This window comes from Chrysochloris asiatica, unplaced genomic scaffold (genome assembly GCF_000296735.1).
Source record: "Chrysochloris asiatica unplaced genomic scaffold, ChrAsi1.0 scaffold00220, whole genome shotgun sequence".
Taxonomy (NCBI): domain Eukaryota; kingdom Metazoa; phylum Chordata; class Mammalia; order Afrosoricida; family Chrysochloridae; genus Chrysochloris; species Chrysochloris asiatica.
In genome coordinates, this window is record NW_006408738.1 from 3,794,285 (window position 1) to 3,821,751 (window position 27,467).

Sequence of the window (27,467 nt, forward strand, 5' to 3'; positions counted from 1 at the left end):
AAGAAGCACAGCCAGAGTGCTCCCTGGAAGTCAGGATGGCCACATTTCATCTCTCATACTTTGGACATATTGTCAGGAAGGACCAGTCCCTGGAGAAGGATATCATGCTTGGTAAGGCGGAGGGTCAGAGAAAAGAAGGAAGACCCCCCCAGCGAGATGGACTGGCACTGTGGCAGCAGGAATGGGCTCAAATGTAACAACGATTGTGAGGTTGGTTCAAGACAGGGCTGCGTGTTGTTCTTTTGTGCTTAGGGTAGCTATGAGTTGGTACCCACTTGATGGCACCTAACAACAACAACAACACTGGAATTCTTAAAGCTAAGATCCAACACAAAAGACTATAGCATGGTTTTCTTTCTAAAATACAAATGAAAAGAATCAACTGTGGGCAATATTTATACTAACTAAATGTTAAAAAGAGGACTTTTAACATTTAGTTAAAATTAAGTTAACATTAAATCCTATATGGGATCATCAGAACTATGGGCAAGAAGGCATTAAAACAAGATGGGGGAAATATTTTACAGTATGAAAAGACTTACATTTTTTGTTTGGAGTTTGAGGGGAGGGGCAAGAGGAGACTCTATTCATGTAATAGTGTACAGTTTCCCAAAATAAACATTGCAGTAATGGAAAAGACTGACTGTATTTTTGAACATGTTCTATTAAGAGGGTTAAATCTGCATCTTACAGTATCGTTCACAGCTCTTGAATGGAAAGGAAAAAAACTTCCCCCCACAGATGAAGTAATGGTGAGCTTATAGCAGTTTATATCTAAATTCTCAATTTGTGGAATGTGAAGTAAAGCTTCATTTGAAGTAGACTCTAAATGGGAAGGGACTTCAAACAGTTTGTGGGAAAATTCCATTATCTTCTAATTCTATTTTTCCACGGACTTTCTGAAGCCCCTCATGTATACTGGTACCTCCTGAATATTAGGTTCTCAGACCCTCACCTCTTACTTTGCTAGAATCCCAGCCAACACTGGGCAGCACAAATGAGTCAGCCCTTGGCCTCCTGCTTCGCCCCACCCTGAGACATTACAGTTAAATTCCTACTGGAATAGCTCAGTGCTTCAGAGAGAGCGAAAACACCTCCTCCTTCCTCTCAACCTCCAGAACCTTAAGGAGGCCTCCTGCTCTGCTTTCTAATCAGAAGAGATTCTGCTCAAGAATGTCATTAATCTTCAGTGCCAGGGCAAATGTTTTCTCAAATTTATTTTCCTTTAACCTACCTTCTCCCGAGTCAAATTTGCTGCCGTTTAAACATCTAGTGTGGGTGTGTTTAGATATGTGTTCTGATGTTGCGCATTCTAGAGTTGTGTGTAAACTCAAGAGTAAGCGAGTGAAGCTCAAAAGCCGAAACTGAAATTTAAAATTTACTAGGGAGGGTGGTCAACACTATAGAAATATAAATCTTACTTATATTTGTCCAAGAAGAGGAGATTAATCCTATAAACATTGGAGACAAACATTTGGGAGGAGCTACTTACTGGATACTGTCCTTATCACAAACAGTGCCATCACGACAAATTCCCTAAAGGGCTTAGACTGGGACAAAGGGATCAACATTTGGAAAAGTATTCATCCTGCTTTCTAGCTAGTACTCTTCCCCCACTCCCTCCAAAAAAAGGAACAAACACATTGTATCAGAACATTTGAACATTACTGTCAAATTTGGAAAGTTTTCATGGATAGTGTAGCTTGCTAAAGTTAAGAATTCCTTCAGAGGACAGCCAGTATCTTCTCAGTTTTTCTGTTTGTGTAATGAAACCTAAAAGGAGCTCTGGTAGCGTAGTGGTTACAAATCGGGCTTCGAACCTTAAGGTCAGCGGTTCGAAACTATCAGCCGCTCCGTGGGAGAAAGATGAGGCTTTCTACTCCCATAAAGATTTACACCCTCAGAAACCCTGTACAGGGTCGCTATGGGTCGGAACTGACTCAACGGCACTTAACAACAATGAAACCTAAATGATTTGGTAGTAAGCTTTCTGGCAACTTCTCCTACCATATCACAAGCAAAATTTAGGAAATAAAAGTGTTACAATATACAAAATGTACACGCCAGTCCATGGACTAAATTTCATATCTTGTAGAAAAACCCTTTAGGCCATAGTTTGTTGTTGTTATTATGTGTTGTGGAGTCTGTTCCAACTCATAGCGACCCTGTACAGCGTTTCCGAGGCTATAAATCTTTACGGGAGCAGAAAGCCTCATCTTTCTCCCGCTGAACAGCTGGTAGTTTTGAACTGCTGACCGTCAGATTGGCAGCCTGATTCGTAACCAGAGCTTGTGAGTTTGCACACAATTCTTTCATGCTTGATGAGTTATTTGTTTGTTTTTTTATCTTTGAAAAAAACAAAAACAAAACAGATTTTTTTAAAGTAGCAAATTAGAAGCAGGGAAGAGATATATTAAGGTAAACAAAGTTGTTGAATGGCAGCTGTTATGGGTCACTGTGTTAGAAAATAGTAAAACAGATCAATTTCAGTTCTTGAAGAACTCCCAGTTTTACTAGGGGCCAGGAAAAAAACCTCATCAGAATGTGGTTAATGTTGGCATTAGAAATAAAAGTCAGATGCAGTGGTTACATAGAGAAGCGTGTGCTGGTTAAGTTTAGTTAAATCACTTTGCTGGGCTTGGATTCTCGGTTGTTAAGATGTAATTATTCTCCATTATGGGACCTGATAGAATGTAATGTCTTCAACATGAGTAGTGCTGGTTAGCCCTGATCCAAACAGGAAAAGGTGAAAACATTCACTGTCATAGGAGACAAGCTAAAATGCTAATCAGGTTACTGAGCAGAATCAATCCTCTGGTTTCCCTCCTGTCTTCAAACAGGTCCACAACCTAACCCCGCCCTGATTCTGACCCCATATAAGCCCGTGTAGCCCTCCATTCAGGGCTCAGAATCTGGAGAAGCTAGCTCGTCTTAGCCAGCTGGCTTAATAAACTCTGAACCTCTGCTTCACCTCTCTGAGTGGTCTCGGTTTCTTCACAAACGGAACAAGAGCTGCTGCATCACTCTCAGGCCCAGGGCAGTTGTAACACTATTCAGTGTAAATCCTCACTCTGTGAGGCTGCTGATGTCTTAAGCTATTTGCAGGATTGGTTGTATTTAAAGTCAATCTCTTTTGAGATATGAAAGGAGAGAGACGTGAACCGAGAGAGAGGGACCCAAGACCACCAAGAAAGACGAGCCGGGACTGGGGTGTGTCCTGTGGAGCGGGGATCCCTGCTCTGTGAAGCCCCTAGATTCAGAGGAAGACTGACGCCAACACACGGAGCTCTCCAGGGAATGCATGACCTACAGATGCTGAAAGGAGGCCGGGACCTTTCTCCAGAGTCAGAGCTCTAAACTTGGACTTCTAGCTTTGTGAATTTCGAGACACTCAGTTTCTGTTGGAGAAAGTGATCCACTTGTGGTACTTGTTACAGCAGCACTCAGTAACAAAGACAGAGATGAGCTAATTCCGGGGGGGGGGGGGGAGTCTAGACGGAGTCCTGGTGCGGCGCTGCGGGTTAATGCGCCAGACTGCAATGCCGTTAGAACTGCAAGGTCGGTGGCTCAAGCTCACTAGCTGCTCCTCAGAAACCTTATACAGGGTTGCTATGGGTTGGAACCGAATCAATGGCACTTCACTACCACAACAACATGTGGGTCTGAACCGACTGTACAGCACTTAACAACAACATGTGCTGAGATGAACTAACTGCATCTCTTCCTCTTCTTGGAATCTTTTGCTTCACCCTACACACACACACACACACACACACACACACACACACACACACTACAAAAACCTGCCCCAGTCTTGCCATTGTCTCACACTACTAATTTGGCCTTATTTTCACCTTCAGAGTCTGTGCACGTAATCAGATGACCGCTCTCTGGTCAGCAAATCTCCCCTGAAAGTACAGTAACAATAAAGCTGAACAAAATGTCCACAGTCATTTAGCACTCTGTAATCCTACCGAAACAGCACAGAATGGAGGTGTGTTTCCTAATGAACCCTACTGGACTCAGGAGAGCATTTTCCGTCCAGGGCTGGTGGACACGCTCTGAACACAAACATTTCTCAGTGAGTCAGCAGCTGAAGGCAGGAATGAGGAAGGCTTTGACGTGGAGCAAGGCCAGGAAAAGTGTTGATATTGGTGATAAGCAAAAGGAAAGGTCCTAGCCTGGGGCAAGCAAATAACCAGCACACGTCTTGTTGTTAAGTGCTGTCTAGTCAGTAGACTCATAGTGACCCCATATAGGGTTTCCAAGGAGCAGCTGGTGAGCTTGAATGCCAACCTTGCAGTTAAAACCAACTTTACAGTCCAGCACATTAACCCACAGCACCACACCAGGATCTGGACCAGTAAACTAGCCAGGGGTTTAAGAGGGAGGCCCAGGAGGGGAGACAGCCATTGTTGTTAACTGCGGTTGAGTGCGTTCCAACCCATGGTGGTGGTGGTGGGCCGTGGAGTCAGTTCCGACTCATTGTGACCCTGTACAGGGTTTCCCAGGCTGTAAATCTTTAGAAAGTCTTACCTTTCTTCTGTGAAATAGCTGGTAGTTTTGAACTGCTGACCTTGAGGTTAGCAGCCCGACTTGTATCCACTATGCTACCAGAGCTCCTTTTTCCAACCCATAGTGACCCTGCTTATGGTTTCTGAGGAGCAGCTGATACTCTTGAACCACCAACCTTGCAGTTCAAACTGACCTTGAGGTTTAAACCAACCTTGTGGTCAGTGCTTCTCCTATAGCACCACACTAGGACGCATGACAAACTCTCCACGTCACTCAAAATTGACTGGAGTCATGACTGTCACAAATCCAAACCAGTCGCAGCCCAGCCAGTCCCTAGGCCACAAGGATATGCCTCTGTGCTTGTGCAGGGGAGAAGAATGAGCAGCTGGACAGAAGTGTGAGCCAGAGCTGTGAATAGGCCTGAGGTCTGAACAGAATTCCCAGCCCACACACAGATCCACCAGCAAAGAGTGGACGCTTCATGGGCTACAAGTGTTTAGTCACAGCCTCTGAGCCATTTTTCACCACTAAACTTGGCAGACAAGGAACACTCCTTTGTGGCGCTGTGGGTTAATGTGCTGCACTGCAAAGTTGGTTTGAACCACAAGGTCGGTGGTTCAAGCTCACCAGCCGTTCCTTGGAAACCCGATACAGGGTCGCTATGGGTCGGAACGGACTCGATGGCAGTTGGCAGACAAGGAACAATCCTTAGGAATCTGTCTGAGACGAAAAACTAACCAACAGAAACAAACTGAGCAGTGTGATCGTGAGAACACACTATTAGCGGAAGAGATTTCACAAATTAGTCCAACTAGAAAGGCGGGACCCAGTGCCTGGGAGCAGAGTCCTCTGGTCCCAACCCTGAGAGCGCAGACAGAGCTCCAGGCATTGCCTTCTATTTCTGGTTCAAGGAACAGGAAAAGGAATTCCCAACACTCAGAAAGCAGGGAAATTCTCCCCATCACCGCCTTGTTTACCCTGTGGTTCTTTCACGCCCTGACCCAGTTTCACCCACAGTTGCTGCAGAAGACACAAAATCCAAAACGCTGAAGGAGGGGAAACTTTTTCTCCAGCTGGTGGAGCTGTGGTCCCAGGAGGGTGAGGCCAGCCGCTGTGAATTTGTTCTAATGATAAGCTGCCACCATTTGGCATGGGAGCGAGCACAAATGTGGGCGTGCCCGGCAACATGGGGTACACTAAAGCCCTGATGTTCTGATTGGAGGACTGAAGAGAGACGCCCAGGAAAAGACAGTAAATGTGAAAGTTAGGAAAGCCGCCCCACGCTTCATTCCCAAGACGCATGCGCTGCTGTGGATTTGGACCCACTGAGCGAAACAAAGACTTGAGAACTGAAGCTACCACTCAGGTCTCAGACTGACCACTGGGGGCACACACTTAGGACAGAACCCTGAAGGCTTTGGACATGGACTGCATCTTGGTGCCCAGACCACAGATTGTTGTCTAGTGCCATCCAGCTCATAGGACCCTGCATAGGGCTTTTAGGGAGCATCTGGTAAGTTTGAACTGATTCAGCAGCTTGCAGTCCTGGACTCAAGCGTGACAACAGTAGTGAGGTGGGCCCAGGATCAGGCAGTGTTTCATTCTGCTGTGCATAAGGTCACTATGAGTCCGTACCGACTCGATGGCACCTAACAACAAGAGTGTCATATGCAAGTCACAAACACTTGAAACTGGTGGAAAAATAGTTGGTACTGATTTGATGGCACCTAACAACAACTTGTATAAAATAGCACGAATAAGTAAATATCCAGACACAAATGTCCATTAGTGGTCACTGGGATGAGGTAGGAGACGTGCATCCTCAGTCCTACTCACTTCTTGTTTTCAGAAATGGGAGAAGGTGGCGTCGGATCTGGTGATGTTTGCCCAGAGTGAATGTCACTAATTTTAATGATATGCATGTGGGGAAAAGGGACGAATGTTTTGCAGCAAGAAGTCTCAAAAGGGGTTACAGATGCTGCTACTAGACATTACTAGTCACTTCATGGAATTAGTTCTCTCGGTTTGGGGACTGTGGGCCATGGCCTCATGGGACAATCCAGTCAACAAGCGTAGTAACTCACAGAGTTCTTAAATGTATATTCTGCCTCCTGGTGTGTGTAGTAGTGTCTGTGGTTTTACAAGCTTAAGATAACCAGTGGTCTTGACTCATCTGAGACAAAACAGAAAGCAGAGAATCCATGAGCCACAGAGGAACTGGACTATGGAGTAACTGCATGCACCACCACCTCCTTCACCTGGAGACCACTACTGAACATTCACATCAGGGACATGAGAGAGAAATCCTGAGTCAAAAAAAGGAAGAACAACGTGGAACAGAACTTCAGATTTGTGGAGGAGCCTCTGAAATATGACTGTGAGCTGCTCTGAAGACCTTGAACTATTCCTTGAACTAAATAAGGTTAGCCTTAGAGTAATGTATTACCTAAAAAAAATTATACAGGAGCAAAAGTTCAGTGGCTTCTTAAAGCATAGCTGAGAGGTTGGGGGAGGCAATGATGTATAATGAGAAGGTTGGAACAATATGAATTGTACTCTGTTGTTGTTAAGTGCCGTCGAGTCAGTTCTGACCCATAGTGACCCTAAACAGGGTTTCCAAGGCTGTAAATCTTTACAGGGGCAGATAGCCTCATCTTTCTCCTGCGGAACCGCTGGTAGTTTCCAACTGCCGACCTTGTTGTTGTTGATAGGTGCCATCAAGTCAGTACCGACTCATAGGGACCCTATGGACAACAGAAACACTGCCAGGTCCTGGGCCAACCTCACTATTGTTGCTATGCCTGAACCCACTGATGGTGCCACTTTGCCAATCCATCTCGTTGGGGTCTTCCTCTTTAACTCCAACCCGCCACTTTAACAAGCATGATGTCCTTCTCCAGTGACTGGTTCCTCCGGATAATATGTCTGAAGTATGAGAGACAAAGTCTGGCCATGCTGACCTCCAAAAGCGCTCTGGATGTATTTCTTCCAACACAGATTGGTTTGTTCTTTTGGCAGCCCATTTGTTGTTGTTGTTAAGTGCCATCGAGTCGGGTCCGACCCATAGCGACCCTGTACAGGGTTTCCGAGGGTGTAAATACGTCAATTCTTCTATGGTCTTCCTTATTCATTGTTCAGCTTTCGCATGCATATGAGGTTAATGAAAATACCATGGCTTGGGTCAGGTGCACCTTAGTCCTCAAGCTGACATCTTTGCTCTTCAACATTTTAAAAAGGTCTTGTGCAGCAGATTTGCCTAATGCAATACAGCTGATGATAGGGAGTTTTTCCATTGTCTCTCCACAGATGTAGTCAATTTGCTTTCTGTGTATACCACCTGGTGAGGTCCATGTGTATAATCGCCTCTTATACTGTCTAAAGAAGGTATTTGAAATGAACAAATCATTGATTTTGCAGAATTCTATCATGCGATCTCCAGCATCTAGCATTATTTCTATCACCAAGGTCATACTTTCCAACTACTGATCCTTCCTATTTGCTCCCAACCTTTGCATTCCAATCACCAGTAATGAACAATACATCTTGATTGCATGTTGGATCAATTTCAGATTGAAGAAGTTGGTAGAATTCTTCTATTTCATCCTCACTGGCTTTAGTGATTGGTGCATAAATTTGAATAATAGTGGTATTAACTAACTGGTCTTCCCTGTAGGCATAGTAAAGCATGTGGTCGTCAGATTCAAAATGGCCAATACCAGTCCATTTCAGCTCACTAATGCCTAAGATATAGATGTTTTTGCATTCTATTTCATTGTTGACAATTTCCAATTTTCCCAGATTCATACATCGTACATTCCATGTTCTGATTATTAATGGATGTTTACAGGTGTTTCTCTTCATTTTTGAGTTGTGCCTCATCAGCAATTGAAGGTCCTGTGGGCTTTTCTTTCACGAGCTTTACTCCATTCGCGTTATCACGGTCAACTCTACTTTGAGGAGGCAGCTCTTCCCCAGTTGCATTTTGTGTACCTTCCAACCTGAGGTGATCATTTTCGTGACCCTGCTGACATTTAAAATACCCATGGCATAACTTCCAGAGTCACAGCAACTCATGAGCCACCACAGTACGACAAAGTGACAGATGAGTGGTAGTAACCAATGTTACTGCTATCTAAAACTCTGGAATGGCAGCAGGTTTTGTTGTGTATATTTCAACAACAACCAAAAAAGATAACAGTCAGTGTGTAAATTAGCTTGGCAGTTTCTTTCTTTAACTTTTTATTGCAAATGGAGTGAAGGTCATTAGTTTCACATTCAACAAACCACACACTTTGCTTTATGACATGACTGCAATCCCCTCCTTGCATCAACAAGTTAGCAGCGTTGACCTCTATTCATTTTAACTACATTCCTCCCTGTGTCTCCTGCTACTTTCATCTTTCCTCTGCAAACCTCCCTCTTGTTGTGTGTTGCCTGCTCTGACACCCATGTTAATATATGTTTCCCTTATTGCTGCCCACTCCAATCATCACAGATGGTTTTTCTTTTTTTTAAAGAAATGTATGATTTAATTTTGGAAGTCAAATGTATAAACGCATTCTTCACAACTTGAAAACTGTGACAAGTTGTAAGCCCTAATGGTGACAATCTTATCATTTTCTTCCTTAAGATCAGGTTTTACAGAGAAAGATCAATGTGCAGAAAGATCATCTTAACTTCAAAATATAAAATCCAGATGATCTGAACATAATACTAGGTTTTAAATTATGCTCATTTATTTTACCTCTAATGTAGACCGTTCAGATTTCTTTCTCCCATCATGTAATCACAACTGAACTTTTCATGTAGTCTAGCAGATTGTCAATCTTTAATGAAAGCTACTGAAACTCTTTGCTTACTAAGTTTTTCGTGTTTCCATGCTTCCCAACTAGTGCTTTCTGAATGTTCAGATTTTTATGGAACCTTATGTTTTAATACTTTTAATTTTTTTTCTTTCATAGGATACTACATATGACTATTTGAACTAAATGTATGTTTGAATGGAAAAGGTATGCATTGTCCAGCATCAGGTATACGAGGAACAGTATACCCAGTTGTTTATGGTAAGCTAAAGTATTTCTAATATATCATTACCTGCTCACATTTGTTCATTCTTGCTCAGCATTTTTTACTGCTTTATAACTTTCATTCAGAAGTTGGGGCAAATTGTTAATATTCTTTTTGTATGGTGTATACTCACTAAGATATCAAGGTTCTACTTTGCAGGAGTAAGAATAGGTTCTTTTTTATTTGATTTAAAAATAAACAAAAAACTGCTTTGCTAATAAAATCAGTGATTCTACATAAATATGTAGTAATCATATCTTTTTTTTTTTTTTTTTTAAATCATCTAGCCTCATATTCTGCAGAGTTTCCGAGAGCATCATGGAATTTACAAAGATCTTTTTGTCAGTTGTTAGAGCAAGGACTAGAGGACCAGGAAATGAAATGATAAAGAACATATTAGAACTAGGGATCAGAACTTTTTGTAGATTGTGTATTTAGAAAATTACCTAGATCTTAAAACTTTTCTGAGATAAACTGTGACTTAGAATAGTTTCCTATCAATTAATTTACCTTTGATAACCATGTTTGTAAAAGTAATATAGTTTTTATACAAGTATGCTCCTCCAAGAACGAGACTACTTAAAAATGACTCTATATCACTTATTTTTTACTATAGAAAATTTCAAACATGTACAGGATAATTACCATTTTATTTCACTTTATATTTTATGTTCTCAAATTTAAATCAGCAGGTATATGATTTTTCTGCCTATGATTTTTGTAGGTCTAAAAGTATTGCTCACTAAAAATATTTTGTGCCGTACATTTTAGTTAATATTTTCATTAATCTCCTTTTCTCCTAAAAATTGCTTAATGATTTTTACTTCTGTGTCTACAGTATAAAAATGTATTTTAAGACTAAAGTTTTCTTGCATATTGAATAAGCCTAAAAGAATGTCCTTTGCTAAAGTAAATGGGGGAATCTAGCTTGATAGTTAAAATATTTTCACCTAAGAATTTAAATGTCAGTAGACTAAGTTACACAAATAACAGCAATAAAATTATTATTCTAATTTGCTTTTGTTATTGTTTAGAAAATACACCAATTCAACAGTTTCTCCAGTACGGTTCAGTGACACGGATTCGATTCTTCAAGTTATCTCTTCTTTTCGGAACTGTTCCTCTCCCATTAACATAAACTCACTCTTCCTAAGTTTCCTATCTTTCAAGTTGCTATTGTTATTTGATCCCATGTAGATCAATCTTCAAAGAGCACAATGCTAAAGGTGGACATTCTTTACAAATCAAGCTAGATTATTGTGTTTTTGTTTTTACTTAAAATTTTTAAGATTGTTTCTTTTATTAAGAAAACTTTGTTTTGTTTTACGTTGGTCTCATACTGTGTTTGTCCTTTTGTGATTGACTAATTTCACTCTGCATAATGTTCTCCAGCATTAACCATGTTGTGAGGTGTTTCATGGACTCACCATTGTGTGTCCGTGCCAGTTTGTTTAATCAGTCTTCTGTTGAAGGGCAGTTAGGCTGTCTCCATCTTTTTGATTTGTCTCTTGTAGACAGCATATTGAAGGATTCTGTTTTCTTATCCATTTTGCTCTTTATGCCTCTTGACTCATAAATTTACTCCATTTTCATTCAGTGTAATTAACAATAGCATGAATGACTGTTGTCATTTTTCTGTGTTTTTTGTGGTGTTGCTGGATTCTTTGTCCCACATAGTTTTCTATGCTGAGTTCATTTGTTTTGTTTTGTTTTTATTTTGATTTCTGTTGTGTTAATGTTTACTAAAGCTTTCTGAGTTTACCCTTTTTTAATTTGATGTGCAGGTATACTATTTTCTTTGAGGTTATCCTGTAATTTTTTTTTTTTTCCCTTGCTTACTGTTTAGTCTTGACATTTACTTGACTTCTTACCATTTGGAAGTTCAGTATCTATACTAAGCCATCTTTTTGCTTTGTAGTTGACATCATTATACATTGACATCTCTGGTTCCCTATTTTCAGTTTTATAGGTTTGTTTTAGTTTAAATACTTCTATATCCTGGGTGGTGTTATTATGTATGGTAATGTCAGGTGGTTGTTGTTTTTCAGTCCTAAGAACACCCTTCAGCATTTTGTTCTTGGTAACTAGCGTAGTGGTTACGAACCGGGCTGCAAACTGCAAGGTCAGCAGTTCGAAACTACCAGCTGTTCCGCGGGAGAAAGATGAGGCTTTCTGCCCCCGTAAAGATTTACAGCCTTGGAAACCATGCCAAAGGTGTTTCTAGTACCAGCAGGGCCACCCACAGTGTACAGATGCCAACTGAGCTTCTACACTAACACACATTACGAAGAAAGACCTGGGGATCTACTTCTGAACACCGGCCAGTGGACACCTTCTAATCTTCCCAACATTGGCTGGCTTGCTCTGGAGGCGTCATCTGCAGGAACTGGCTGGTGGAGGACGTCACGTTTGGTGACGCAGAGGGCAAGGGAGGTCCTTGCTGAGATGAAGTGGTATAGTGACCACAGTGATGGACTCAGACATGTCACCCACTGTGAGGGCGGGGCAACATTTTATTCAGAGTGCACTCAACAGTTGTCTATAGTTCTATTAGACAACATTGATCTAAAGAGTTCATGCATACCGATGCACACGTATATGCATGTGCTCATGTATACATGTTGTTGTTGTTAAGTGCCGTCCAGTCGGTTCCGACCCATAGCAACTCAGCATAGGGTTTCCAAGGAGCAAGTGGTGAGCTTGAACCACTGAGCTTGTAGTTCAAACGGGTTTGCATTCTGGCACATTAACCCACAACGCCACATCAGGACTCATGGATACATATGCGTGCGTATATACATGTGCTCATGTTTACATATACATGTGTGGGGGTTCAAAAAGTCCATGGAAAAATGCCCCCCCCCCTTTTTTTTCAATGCTTTATTTTGAATTATGTGATAGCTTACACGGGAGAACATTAGCTTTACATACATCCTATTGTACAACGTTTTCTTGCCATGGTTACAATCCCCTCCAGACATCATCAACTAACCAAAGGATATACCCTGCAAGCCTGCCTCCCAGTCATCAGCACACAGCCCCTCTCCCTATCTGGGCCCAAAGTCCCCAGCCGCTCCATCTCTCCACGTCATTGTCTCTGCCTCCATCCCAGGCATCACAGTTTCTCTGAGTAGGGTTCTGCTCTCTGCTCTTCTCCCTTGATGGTCCCAGGAACCCCTACTCCTAGACTGAAAAGTTAATCACTCCCCTCCCTTTGCCACAAAACATCTACCTTTACATTTCCAGCCCTTATAGTCGGTCCTGATAACAATTACTCACTGTTGTATCACAAGAGACTTATCCAAATCTCCTTTCATCAGCCCCACCTAGACAGATTGGATACTACTCAGTGGAGAGTCTACCTTCCTCCAAGCCCTCTGGACCTAGGTTCCCTCTTGAAAGCTTGTAAGCCAGTCACTTCTTGACTCTGTAGCCCCTCCCATTCTGGGTAGTCAATGTCCAAGTTGCCCATCCATTATCTTTTAATTGCACATTTCCATAATCTTTATGAAGCCCCCGTGCCCAGACACCTGTATCTTTATGCGTATGCATCTATTTGTGTTGCTCCTAAGTTTTATTTGTCTGCCTCGCATAGCGCGGGGAGGGCTGTGCCACTAGCTCTCACTTCTTCCTCCCTCAGTTGCTGGGTGAAAGATCTAGGTTCATACAAAATAGAATGTATGGACATCACGTGTAGTAGATCTAGAAACTTCTGTTTTCAGAGATGCAACCAAAGCAAATGTTTTAAAACAAAACCAACTTAATTATGCCCAAGAGCAAAAGAGTGTCAAAGGTGTGCTCACCATGGAATGGTCAGTTACAGAAAATAGAAAGGGAAAATATACCTAAGGCCAAAGCTGAGAAGGGTTGGGCAACACAGTGGAACAGAAATAAGACCCACAGGGCAGAAGTGAGATCACTGTTGTTGCTCTGAGAAGGGGACTGCAGTCACTGAGATGAAACAATGCGTAGGATTTGTTGAGTGTAAAAGTGAGGATCTTGTCTGTAAACCTTCACTCAATTCACAATAAAAACAAACCAAAAAAGATAAGGTCAGTGGTCATGTGCAGTCATGGTTCCTGTTGCTTCAGGCACTCTTTATGAACATTTTAACCATGCCTACTAAAAGGAGCTCTGGTAGCGTAGTGGTTACGAATTGGGCTGCGAACCGCAAAGTCAGCAGTTCGAAACTACCAGCTGTTCCTCGGGAGAAAGATGAGGCTTTCTGCTCTCGTAAAGATTTACAGCCTCGGAAACCCTGTACAGGGTCTCTAGGACTCAGAACCGACTCCCCGGTACGGAACAACAACAAATGTCTACTAAATTCAAAAGCTGAAAGTGCTAGATAGTAATCAATATTTAGTATTACTATGTTGTTGTTTGGTGCCTTGAGTCCTTTCAGACTCATAGTGACCCAATGTAGGTGTCCCGAGGCTTTGACAAATCTTTGCAGGAGCAGAAAACCTGATCTTTCTCCCTAGGAGCCGCTGGTGAACTGCGGAGCTTAGGTTCTCAGTCCAGCGGTCATCCTGTAGTTATACAAACCAGGAGCAACGAGAAAAAGGGTGGATGAGTTGAGTCCCGGTGGGACGTCGCTGCAAGATGATGCACTGGACCGCAAGTTGGTTTGGACTGCAAAGTCTGCTGTTCATATCCACCAGCTGCTCCTCAGAAGTCTTACATAGGGTCGCTGTGCGTCAAAACCGACTCGATGGTAGTGGTTACAACTCGGGCTACCAACCTCAAGGTTTGAAACTACCAGCTGTTCCGCGGGACAAAGATGAGGCGTTCTGCTCGCGTAAAGATTTACAGCCCTGGTAACCCTGTGCAGGGTTACTATGAGTCGGAACCAACCCCACGGCAACATAACAACAACATCTATATCTATAACTATATATATAAATCCGGGTGTGGGACTGCGGGTTAATGCACTGGACTGCAAAGTCGGTTTAAACTGCAAGGTGGGCAGTTCAAGCGCACCAGCCGCTGCTCGAAAACTCTATACATGGTCGCTATGGGTCAGAATCGACTCGACAGCACTTAACAACAACAAATATACATATATAATCTCCAACTCTACCTGTACATATTTAATAAAATTGTGGTCGTCCCAAACAATAGGCGACAAACATTTTCCACATTAAAATTTTCACATGTTCTTTCATTATAAAACGATAACCTTAAAAATGAATGCTTCATATTCACAGTTTATGACATCATTATGTTTAACGAATGACTTCGAGAATGCTGCTTGTAGTTGATCGAGGTGGCCTGAGTTCGCTTCTTCCGTCCACTGAACCCAAGGTCAAACCCAGAGCGATTCCAACGCACACATGTTACCGACCATCATTATCGTGCGAACACAACTTCTGATCTACTTCACCTTTGGTAGCGATCGCAATATGGGATCGTTTTGTACGTGCCTCCTCCTGCGGGAACCATGGAGCTCGACGCCGAAGTCTGAAATGCAGACACCCGGCCTCTGAGACTCCGCGCAGCGGAGCTACAGCACAGACTCAAAGCCTGGCCGGAAGTGCGCCAACCCCGACTCGCAGCGTGCGCCTGCGTGGCGCACCCTGCTGATGCAACACGCACGTACGTCAAGCCGCTCTTCAGCCGCGACGACGCTGCGTCACGGACTTTTAGGCGCTTCGTTCCAGTGGACAGCCGATCGCTGTGGGCCCCAGCGCCGGCCTCCCGCGCTACGGGAGCCAGCACAGGGCGCGATGAGACGCAGCAAGGCGGACGTGGAGCGGTACATCGCTTCGGTGCAGGGGTCTGCCCCGTCGCCCCGAGAAGTAAGGAGCTCCGGGGGAGACGGGTGGCCTCGGGCCCTGACTTGGGCCCTGCTCGGGTCCGCGGCTCGGCGCCGGCGTCATGGCTCCCGGCCCCGCCGCTCTGCTTCGCGCGTCTGTTGAGGGGCCGGCCCGTTGGCGCGGTCCCGTGGGTTTGCATGGCGCTCGCGAGAACGCGCGTGTCGGGGCGGGCGGTCCGGGGTCCTCGCGGGGTTTCGCGGCCGGTGGCGCCTGCGCTCCGCTGGGCTTGTGGCCGGTCCCGGTCGTCCACTCTCGGGCCGCCCGGGCCGGAGTGGCCTGTGTCCAAGGCTTCCCATGGGCGTCCCAGGGCCATATCCGGGCTGTTCCTTTCCAGACTGCGATGGAGGCGGGACTGCCCGGCTCAGAAGTCGGTAGCTCCCAGCGGTGACCGGTTTAGCCCGGGGAGGGTCTGATTCCTAGTGGTCCCTGCGTAAAGTGGACCGGGAAGGGCGGGGGAGGAGGTAGCTCTGAGTCCTGGTGGTCCCCGGCTAAAGTGGACCCTTGGGGGGGACTCTCACTTCTGGTGGTCCCTGAGTAAAGTGGAGGGTCAGTGAGGAAGAGGAAGACCCCAAGCACGTGGGTTGACTCTGGCATTTTAGCAACCGTGAGGGCTGCGCGTGGCGGGTGGGCTTCCCTTGGGCGGTGCACAGGCACCTGTGCCAAGGAGCCGGGACATTTCCCGGGGTTCTTACGAGGGTCCTTCACTTCTGGAAGCTTCTTTCATTTGCATTGTTTTTATTGAACGTGTTCTTTGGAGTTGTCAGTTTCTTATAGAAGGCTACTATGGTTTAAAACGCCACAAGTTTTAAGTCATAGTATAATGCCGTGGGTTACTGCGCTGGGCGCCAAAGTCGTTGTAAACAACCTTCTCCTAGGATCATTTCTCTCTCATAAGAACAGTGATATATGTGGATTCAGCAGGATGAGATAAAAAAGCTCTTTACTGGTTTGTACAAGATCTGGACTCAGTTTGCTTAGGGGTGAATCAGCTCTAGTGTTACGGAATTGGGCAAGTTAGACTTTTCTCATCAATAAAGTAAAGTTTTAATGTTGGTAGGATTACACAGGATGACCCATGCTCACATTTAAGACGGGACTTGACACATGGTTGGATTCTACAAGGGACAAGACTGTCGCATAGTTCAACTAATAAGTGACTGGTGGGTGGGTTGGAACCACCAACTTTATCCTTTGCCATGGAGTGCTTTAACCTCTGCACCCCAGGCCATCTCCCTTGGGCTAATGTCACCTGAGTGTAGTTGGTTCTGACTCTGCGTGGCCCTGTGTGCCACAGAAGGAGACCCTCCTGGAGCTGCACCAGCCTTCCAGTGATTGCTGCTTGTGTCTTGTTGAGTGTCTTCCTTTTCACTGACCCTCTCCCTACTGTGAGGACCTTCTGTAGAGGACTTGTCCCTTTTGATAACGTATACCTCACTGTCTGCCATGGAGTTGGTTCCCAGTCCCAGCCCCCCTCATAGGGCTTCAGAGGTTGTAAATGTTTACAGTAGGCTCATCATGCTCCCTGGGAGGGAGGGGCTGCTGGGTTCACAGTCCAGTTATCTTTCAGCGCCACCTTGTTCCCCTCCTGATGCCATATTGTTGTTAGTGTCCTAGAGTCGAGTCTGTTCTGAGGCGTAGTGACCCTGTATATGGATTCTGAGGAGTGGTTGGTGTTTTTGTGCTGCTGACCTTGTGGTTAGCAGTCCAGTGCTTATCCTACAGCACCACGGGGCTTACTAAATCAATGTTAGTGTTGTTGATGTAAAAAGGACAGTCATTCAAGGCTGCTTTTTTTTTTGAGCCAAGGGCCTGTGAGAATAAAGATCTGTTAAGAAAAACATTGAAAGAATCTTGAAAAAATAAACAACAAAAGTCTCGAATATCATGATTGTAATAGCAACATGCTGTTGCTGCTGTTAGGTGCCATCGAGGCAGTTCTGATCCATAGCGACCCTGTATAGGGTTTCTGAGGAGCAGCTGGTGAGCTGGAACCTCAAACGCACAGCGACACACCAGGACTCCAGCAGTAACATAGTTGTGTCTTTTTTCCCTATCCCAGGGAAATATAAATATAAATAAAATGTATTTAGTGCTCTCAAGGATTTTGTGAGTCTGAGACTCAGAGATGATTAGAGATACAGTTTCTTTCTTCCAGGAGCAATGGAGTGAGTATGCCCTCATATTACTCAGGAGGAAATGACTAGGTCGCTTCATCTGATTGCAATTTCGAGCTGCTGGCACAATAAAAGATAAAAGTAATGCCAGAGTTTAGAACAGAAACTTTTTAAGGGTTTCTATTGTTATTGTTGTTAGGTGCCGTCGAGTCGGTTCCGACCCATAGCGACCCTGTATAGTGTTTCTGAGGAGTGGCTGATATGCTTGAACTGGCAACCTTGAGGTTCAAACTGACTTTGCAGTCCAGTGCATTAACCCACAGCGCCACACCAGGACTCCAAAGAAGATTACTGACTATTAAAAGGAGGCTTCTGAAAGTTTATAGAATAATGGAATTAAAAGATGATGTCTTTGTGGTTTCTGTACCCCCTGAAATTGACTGTAGCTCTCAGTGAGGGTCCTCTAGCCCCCTAAAGATGAAAAACCATTGGAGCAGACAGAAGTTAGAGGGTACGGGTAGGGTTGTTGCTACTACAGCATCTCTCCGTCTAGTCAACTGGAGATGTGAACAGAACCTTAAGGATTATTATTATGGACACCTTTGCCTTAACAGTTAATGAAAAAACCCAAACCTCCTGTAGAAGAATTGATGCTTTTGAGTTAGGGTGTTGGAGGGGAATATTGACAGTGCCATGGGCTGCCAAAAGAACCAACAGATCTGTGTTGGAAGAAGTGCAGCCAGAGTGCTTCTTGGAGGCCAGGATGGCCAGAGTTTGTCTCTCATACTTCAGACATATTTGTCAGGAGGGAGCAGTCTCTGGAGAAGGACTTCATGTTCGGAGAAGAACAGGAAGACTCCTAACGAGATGGATTGGCACAGAGGCAGCAGCCATGGGCTTAACTGTAGTAACAACTCTTAAGATTGGCAAAGGACCGGGCAGTGTTTCCTTCTGTTACGCATAGCGTAACTGAGTCGGTACTGACTTGGTGGCACCTACCAACAACAACAATTGCCTCATAGACAATTCTTACTCCTGGTGACCCTATAGGATGGTTTCCCAGGCTATGAATCTACAGAAGCCTACTGCCGCATCGTCCTCCTGCTGAACAGCTGACGGGTTTGAAGTGCAGCCCCACATCGAACCCAGTGTACCACCAGGGTGCCTCGGTATTTTAATGAAATATTTCTCTTCAAAGAAAGTAAGATCATTTAGAACATGAGAATTTCAGTGAATTAATAAGTGAGTAACTTTGGAACATGTGAAACTTAGGTCTGAGTGAAACGACAGAATAAAGTGTTCTGGACAATTTAAGGAGCTCTGTGGCACAGTAGTTAAGTGCTTGGTACTAACTGAAAAGGCGGCAAGTCAAACCCAGCAGTTGCTCAACAGTCTGCTCTGTCCTGTAGGGTCAGTGTGATCCCAGTGGACTCAAGGGCAGTGGGTCTCTGTTGTTCAGATACCGTGGTGGTGAAAGGGGCAGAGGCAGAGTAGTGAGAGACTAGTTTTTACTTCACACCAGGCAAGCTTTCTAGGGTGTTCAAGTTTTGGAGTGTGTTGGTGGACCTGGCCTTGCATTGTGCATTCATTTGCTTATTTCTTGATTTTTGTCTTTTCTATGCTGTACTTGCTCTAGCCCTTGCTGACTAGAGGACATCACTCACTTGTTGGGTGCTTTTGACTTGATTCTGACTCAGAACCCCATAGGGGTTTCTTAGCTGCACATGGCCAGGTGTTTGTCCTGCACGGCCTCTGGCTGGGCTTGAACTTCTAACCTATGGGTGACTTGCCGAGTGCTTAGCCCTGTGCTACCAGGGCTTCCCATCAGATACTTGTCTTCCTTTTTCCAGATAGCGTCTCCCTAGCTGTCCTCCTCCTGTCTTCTCGTGGACTTCCCTTTCCGCACTTCAGATTCCTGCTCATCAGAGGCAGCCTTACAGATCTGCAGGATCCTTTGTGTTTGAATCATCTTCTTTTGATTTGTTTCCTCTGTTTTGTTGCAGCAGAATCTGCGGTTTCTTTTGAGAAGAAATGGGTGAGGGTTTTCTCTGGCTAGCTGAAAACATCTTACTTTGATAGATGGAATGGTTACCAAATTCTGGGTTTGTACTCATTTTTTTTCCCTTGCTTTTCAGAGCATTGCTTCATCCTAACAGCTTCTAATGTTGTTGGAAGTCTGATGTAGTTCTTATTTTTGGTAGCTTATAGATTACCTGGAAGTTTCCTTTTATTTGGGAAACGTGTTTCATTCTGGAGAATTTCTTGTGTTCTTTAAGATATCTTCTCTTTTTCTGCTAGTCCTCTGAACTGAATCTTGAACCATTGTATTTGATTCTCTGACTTTAGTTCATCTCTTTGTTCTACTTCGATAGACTCAAGTTGATCTTCTAGTAGAAGGAGGTTGAGGGTCTCCTGGCTCACCCTCTAGACTTGCTTCTCTTCCTGTTTTGTACCCTATAGAGCACAAAGCAACGTCATGGCAATTGGTATGGGTTTTTGGTTCATTAGGTGTGCCCCCAGCCCTGCAAGTACTTCCGAGGTTTGGTGCCAATCACTTTAGATTGAGGACAAATCCAAGTGCTGCTGGTTTTATTTTGGGTGACGAGTAATCAGCTGGCCGTGTAGGATGGGGACAGGAACTGTCTCTGCAGGTGGTGTACCATCTCAGCAGCGGCTGACCTAGTGTTCATCCCCACCTGTGTTCGTACTCCCTACTAGGTAACTGAGGTCACAGGTTGGCTCACAGTGGAACCAGTGTCCTGGGAAAGAGCGCTGACTGAATCAGGCACTGCCTGGCTCCGATCCTTCCTAGGTTGTGTTGTTGTTGTTAATTGCCGCCCTCCTGTAGGTTCCCATTCATAGGGTGTTCAAGGAGTGGCTGATGAACCCTTGACCTTGCAGCTCAAACCAGCCTTGCAGTCCAGTGCATTATCCCACAGCGCTACATAAGGACTCCATGTTAAATTCTACAGACAATAATATGAGGACCTTAATTACACTGGGCTTGAAGACAGAAAGTTTCCAGGTTTTCCCTACATTCTGTTTTTATATAGTAGTCTTTAGTAACTATTGTTTAATTCTCTTAGGATGTTGTTGTTAGTGCCATCGATTCAATTTGTACTCATAGTTATCCTGAATAGGGTTTCTGGGAAGCAGTTGGTGGATTTGAACCGCTGACCTTGTGGTTAGCAGTCCACTAACTACAGCTTACCCTACAGCACCACACTATGACTCCTCTTTTAGGATGTTGTTCTTTTTAAGTGTCATCGAGTCAGTTCTGACTCATAGCAACCTTTTATATGATTTCTGAGGAGCAGGTGGTGAGTTTGAACTGCCAATCTTGCAATTCAAACCAGCCTTGCTGTCCAGTGCTTATCCTACAGCACCACAACCAGGACTCCTCTTTTAGGAGAGTTCTCTCTGGTAAAACAAAAGCAAAATAGGTAGTTATTATTATCTTAACTTCTTAGTGTAAATTTACGAAGGTTTACAGAGCAGATCATCAGTTTGACATTCAACAAATCATACTTTGTTTCATTACGATAATTGCAACCCCCTCCATGCAATGTCATCTATTCATTTTAACGTTTCCGTTCCTCCCTCTGTCTTCCTCTCCCTTCATCTTTCCTCAGCCAGCCTCCCTCTTGTATATTGCATGCCCTGTCTTCCATACTCTCTGGCCTGTGAATAATCAATCCTGCTTGGCCCCATTTCCCATAACCATCATAGAATATTTCTTTTACCAAGAAAACCTATGAACTTTTTACAACATTGGTCCCATCCAATATTTGTCCCTTAGTGACTGTCTTGTTTCACACAGCTTACTGCCCTCCAGGTTCATCTGTGTTGTGAGAGGTTGTGCAGATTGAATGGTGCTCTTCAGTGTTATGTTGTGTGGATGTAGCAAAGATGGTTTAGCCATTCCGGTGATGGGCATTAGGCTGTCTCTGCTGTCCCTCTTGTAGACAGCGTTTTGAAGGATGCTCTCTGTCTCTTGACGGGTGCATTGAACCCCTGTTCATTCATTGTCCTTATCAATAGGTATGAATTGAATGCTGTGTGTTTTTGGAGGTCCTGCTGGGGTTTTTGTTCCACATAACTTTCTGCACTGAGTTCATTTTGTTTGTGGGTTTCCTTTTGCTTTCTCTTGTATTAATGCCGCCCTGTTGTGGCACTGTAGAATAATTATTGGACTGCAAGGTCAGTTTGCACTGCAAGTTCGGTGGTTCAAACTCATCAGCTGCTCCTGGGAAACTCTATACAGTGTTGTTATGAGTTGGAATGGACTCAGTGGCGCTTAACTACATTTACTAAACATTTACTAAATCCTTCAGATTTTCTTTATTATTTTTATTTAAAAAAAAAATTTTAAACTTTTTATTGAGAGTTGAGTGAAAGTTTACAAGACAAGAGCATCAGTTTTACATTCAACAAATCCTACACTTTTTCTTCTCGATGGATAAGTCCCTTCCTTGCAACATCAGTTATGCCACATCCTCCCTGTGTTTTCTGTTTGCGCTCCGCCCGCCATACTATCCCTTCTCGCTGTGTCCTTTGGGAAATCTGCCCTTTTGATTTTGAGTGATTGACCCTTCCGTGGTGAGCATAGCTTACTAGTGCTGCTGTCCGTCATGTGGTCCCATAACTATCTACTGCCTGGCTGGAAATGGGGCCCTGAGACCCTTTCCCCACCTCAAGTGTCGAGGACCATAGTTTCAAGTTCAGGTTCCTTCAGTTCCTTTCTGATCAGTAAACCCAGTGGTTTTCTTTTTTCTCTTTAATAATTTTGAGTTTTGTACTAGGTTTTCTCCCACTCTTTCCAGGATCCTCTAATGTGATCCTTTTCAGAGCCGTTGTAGTGGTAGCCGGGCACCATCTAGTTCTTCTGGTCTCAGAGGCTGGTGTTCACCTGCTCTGTTCGCCTATTGGACTAATTGATTCCAAGCCTCTTCAGTTCTTACCGCTCTTTTTTATTTTGATGCGATTGTGTATTCTTTTTCTTCAAGGTTACCCTGTAATTGAGGAGCTCTGGTAGTGTAGTGGTTATGAATTGGGCTGCTAACCTCAGGGTCAGCAGTTCGAAACTACCAGCTGTTCTACTGGAGAAAGATGAGACTTTCTGCTATCATAAAAATTTATAGCCTCGGAAACCCTGTGCAGGGTTGCTATGAGTCGGAACCGACTCCACGACACATAACAGCAACAACAACCCAGTAATTTATTAACCCCCCCACCCCCAATTTAAAACAGTCTGTTTTATCTTGAAGTTGACTTGACTTCCTCACCATTTGGAAGTTCTGTATCTACACTAGCCCCTCTTTTTGCTTTGTACTTGACTTGATTGATATCTCTGGTTCCCTATTTTTTTTCAGTTGTGTAGGTTTGTCTTACTTTAAATACTTCTGTATCTGGATTTACTTCTGGGTGGTGGTGTCATGTGTGTTAATCTCAGTTGATTGTTGGTTCTCAGTTCCAAGAACACCCTTTTATATGTTTTGTAAAGTTAGTCTGGTTTTTGCAAATCCCTTTAGTGTTTTCTTCTTTGGAAAGGTTCTAATTTTGCCGTTATATCTGAGGGACTCCTTTGCTGGTATGTGACTCCTTTTTGGCATTTAGTTTTGTACAGAGTTTTGTGTGTCTTATTCCATTGCCGCCTTGCTTGCAAGGTTTCTGCCGAGAAATCAAGAGCATAACTTACTGGTTTTCCTTTGTAGGGAACTTAGTTTTTCCTGAGCTGCTCTCAGAATTCTCTCCTTGTCTTTGGTTTTGGAAAGCTTGATTATGATATGCCTTGATGATTTCTTTTTAGGATGTATGCTTTTGGGCTTTGTTCAGCTTCTTGTATGCTTATCTTCTTGCCTTTCATGATGTTAGGGACATTTTCTTCCAATAACTCTGACATTCTCTTCCTATTCTGGAATTCTGATCACCCATAAGTTGTTTCTCTTAATGCTCTCCACATAAACTCTTAGACTGTGTTTGGATTTTTCTAGTTATTCTGGCATACTAGTTTTGCGAGATTTATATTTAAGCTTGCTAATTTGTGCTTCCATTGCTTCCAGTCTCCTCCTTTGACTTTTCGGTGTATTGTCCATTTCTGAAATTAGTATTTATCGTCTGGAGTTTTAATTACAGGTTTTGTATTGTTTTCAAAATTTGCGCTTATTTTGTCTGTTCTTGCAGTGCTTTCCTGGACATTTCTAAGGTTTTTTTCTGTGTTCTCCTTGCTGCCTTGATCTTTCTGTCACTCCTTTGAGGGTATCAAAATATCATTCTTCAGTTAGTTCATTGAACCTTTTCCCCTCAGAATTGTTTTCTGGCTCTGCATCTTGGTCATATTTTTTGAGCTATTTTTTTCTTGTTCCTTCGTGTGAGGTAGGAATTGTCTGTTGTCTCCAGGACATTGTGGTAGTGTTGTGTTTGTATTTAATTGATGATTGTCTGTGGAAGTGTTCTGAGGCTCTCCACAGCTGTCTCCTCTATGGGGAGTTAGCGAATGGAAGCATGTGCTCAGTTGAGGGTGACTTTGGCTGGTGTTGGTGCTTTCTGTTGATGGTCAGGTGGTATCTGAGCGGCTGTTAACTCTTGCCCAAGGGTAGAGCTGCAGAGGGTATGGTTTTGACTGGATTGTAAGGGCGCATTTGCTGTCTCCTTTCCTGTCATCTGTGTGAATGTGCTCAGCTAGGTCTCCTTCTGTTGCTAAAGCTACTAAGAGAAAGTTCAGGATGGTCACGCTGTGTCTGGCTAGCTGTGTACCAGTCTCCCTCTCTTATTGCCTCTACTCAGCTTCTCCTCCCAGCAAGCACTCACTTCACTTCTCTGACCTTTTCTCTGATCTTCAGGCTTCCAAGATCCGGGTCTGTGTGGTTTTCGTTTGATCTCTTGTATCTTTGTTGTGGCGGGTCCATAGATAGTATCTAGTCTGCCATCGTGCTGGAGGTCCTTTATTGATATTGTCCTAGTTCATTGTTAAGAATTTAGAATTAAGTTTAAGATTGATTGCGTGTAGTTCTTTTTAGTTTTGGCTTATCCTGATACAACGGTGTAAACAAAGTTGTTGTCCTATTAGGATCACTTGGAAATAATCATCTGGGTGTGAGTATCTTGATGTAAAGTTGTTTCTAATTCAAATGAGCTTTGGAAAGCCTCCGGGTGTCACAGCAGTTAAACACTCAGCTGCTGTGGGTTGGTGAATTACGTAATGTGTCTCTTCTAGCCTTAGTGTTGTGGCTGGCTGGCTGTGTGCTGTGGAGTTGGTTCCAACTCATAGCGACCCTGTACAGGGTTTCTGAGGCTATAAATCTTTAGGGGAGCAGAACACCTCATTTTTCTCACGCAAAACAGCTGGTAGTTTCGAACTGCTGACCTTGCGGTTTGCAGCCCGAGTCGTAACCACTACGCTACCAGAGCCCTTCCCACCAAATGACTTTTCATGAAGGATTTGGATAAGACAAAGTGGGAGAAGATACTAATATTAGGGTGATAGGTTTCAATTGTGAAATAGAGTTCATTAGGATTCAGCAGCTCTCCAAGAACTTTGCAGCCTGGCCTGGGCATAGCGAGGCTGTCCTGACTGGCAGAGCTATACCCGGGTGTTTCTGACTGACTGTGACCTCTTAACTTGCCTAATAAACCCAGAGTTTAAGCATGGGGTCTGAATTCTGTGTGGCCATTGCAATTAATGTTTGAACCCAGCTGAGTAGAGAGTGGTTGGTGTCTTTTTTTTATAACAGCTGCTAATCAAAAAGTTTGTGGCCCCAACCCACCAAGTGGTTTTGCAGAAGAAAGATCTGGTGATCAGCTTGTATTGAGACTGTAGCCTAGGAAACCTTTGGTGTAGTTCTGTTCGGTCACATGGTGTTACTCAATGGCACACAACAACAGCATGACTCATACATATAGGGGTAAGTATAAAGTATTGCGAGGAGAGGGGTCCAGTTCATGCATGCACGAGTTTGTTCTAAACAAAACTAAGTACGTCTCTGCATTCAGTGGACGGCTGCAGACCTAGGCTCTCAGTAATGTAGAATCTCATTAATGCCTTCAAACAAAAGGCCCAGTGCATCCTGAGGGATTTGCTGGGCCATCAAGGCAGAGAGGTCAGCCCAGAAGGTTATGTTGTTGTCATTAAGTGTCGTCGAGTTGGTTCCTACTCTCAGCGACCCGGTATAGGATTTCCAAGGAGCAACTGGTGAGCTTGAACCGCCAACCTTGCGGATCGAATTGGCTTTGTAGTCTAGTGTATTACCCCACAGCGCCACCCCAGGACTCCAGTGCCATAGTAGGTCGTTTGATTTCTCTATGGCTGCTTCCATGAATTGATTATAAATCCAAGAAAAATGAAGTCTTTGACAACTTCAATCTTTTCTCCATTTATCATAATGTTGTTTACTGGTGCTGTAGTAAGAAGTTTTCTTTACATTGAAGTGCAGTCTTCATCAGTCTGTTCTTTCTTTAAGTAAGAAAGGTTGTATCATCTGCATATTGAAGATTGTTTATGAGTCTTCCTCTAATCCTGATATGTCACATTCTTCTTCCTATAATTCAAATTCTTGGATTGTTTACTCAGCATACAAATTAAATAAGTATGATGAAAGGATATAGCCCTGTTACATGTTTCCTGATTTGAAACTATTCAGTATCTCCTTGTTCTGTTCTAATGACTGCCTCTGGGTCTATACACAGGTTCTTCATGAGCACAACTAAGTGTTCTGGAATATCCATTCTTCACAGTGTTAGTCATAGTTTGTCATGTTCCACACATAGTCAATGAAGCACAAGTAGAAAGCTTTCTTGTATTGTCGGCATTCAGCCAAGATCCATCTGGCATCAACAATGATATACTTGCTAGTTCCATGTGGCAATTCCCTATTGATGTGCTATTGCAGCTATTTTTGAATTATCAAGATTTTACTTGTATGTGATATGAGTGATTTCCGATTTACTTTGGGTCACCTTTTTGGAAGGAGGGTTTCTTCAGTTGGTTGGCCAGGTAGCTGTCTTCCAAATTTCTTGGCATAGATGAATGAACACCTCTAGTACTGCATCAGTATGTTGAAAGTTCAGTTTGTAGTCCATCAATTCTTGGAGTCTTGTTCTTTGCCAGTGCGTTCAGTGCACAGTGGGCTTCTTCCTTCAATACCATTGGTTCTTGATTATATGCTACCTCTTGAGATGGCTGAACATTGACTGTTTTTTTGTTGTTGTAGTTGTTTTTGTTTTGGTATAGTGGCTCTGTTTACTTACCATTTTCTTTTTTCAGTACCAGTAAGTCTTTATTCATTGTATTTGCCCAAGGAACAGAGAGGAGAAGACAAAAGTGTGTTACAAAAATCGTAAAAAGGAAAGAAACTACCTAGTGTAGCGAAATCAACCATCAAATACACCCCAGTGACGGGGGGCCACCACAAAAACAAGCCAGTGGGACTCATTTAGCCTCCTGCAGTTCAGGAATGAGGTGAAGGGTTAGGGAAAGAATAGATCGTTTCCTACAATTTGTCCCCCCCTCTCCATAAATTCAAGATTTCACACAAATCTCTGATTTCTAGCAGTAAACATGGAGTTAGATTTATCCATCTCCTATTAAACGCTCTTACATGATAGAATTCTGTAAAATTAATGATTTGTTCATTTCAAATACCTTCTTTAGACTGCTTGAGAGACGACTATACACATGGAACTCACCAGATGGAACACATAGAAATCAAATTAACTATATCTGTGGAAAGAGATGATGGAAAAGCTCCGTATCATCGGTGAAAACAAGATCGGGGCAGACTGTGGAACAGACCATCAATTGCTCATATGCAAATTCAGCTGAAGCTGAAGAAAATGAAAACAAATCCATAAGAGCCAAAATATGACCTTGAATATATCCCACCTGAATTTAGAGATCATTTGAAGAAAACAGATGTGATACATTAAACACTAAAGACCAAAGACCAGAAGAGTTGTG

General features: G+C 43.5%; 1 protein-coding gene across 2 annotated transcripts in view; it reads left to right on the forward strand.

Annotated features, from left to right (window-relative positions):
• Positions 1-15,308: 15,308 nt before the first annotated feature.
• The window catches only part of RANBP2 (RAN binding protein 2), a 96,956-nt gene continuing 84,797 nt past the window's right edge, over positions 15,309-27,467 (forward strand). For both annotated transcript variants that reach the window (XM_006873036.1, XM_006873037.1), the window contains exon 1: positions 15,309-15,380. In XM_006873036.1, coding sequence (XP_006873098.1) covers positions 15,309-15,380 — 72 coding nt within the window. The remainder of the gene's footprint in view (positions 15,381-27,467) is intronic.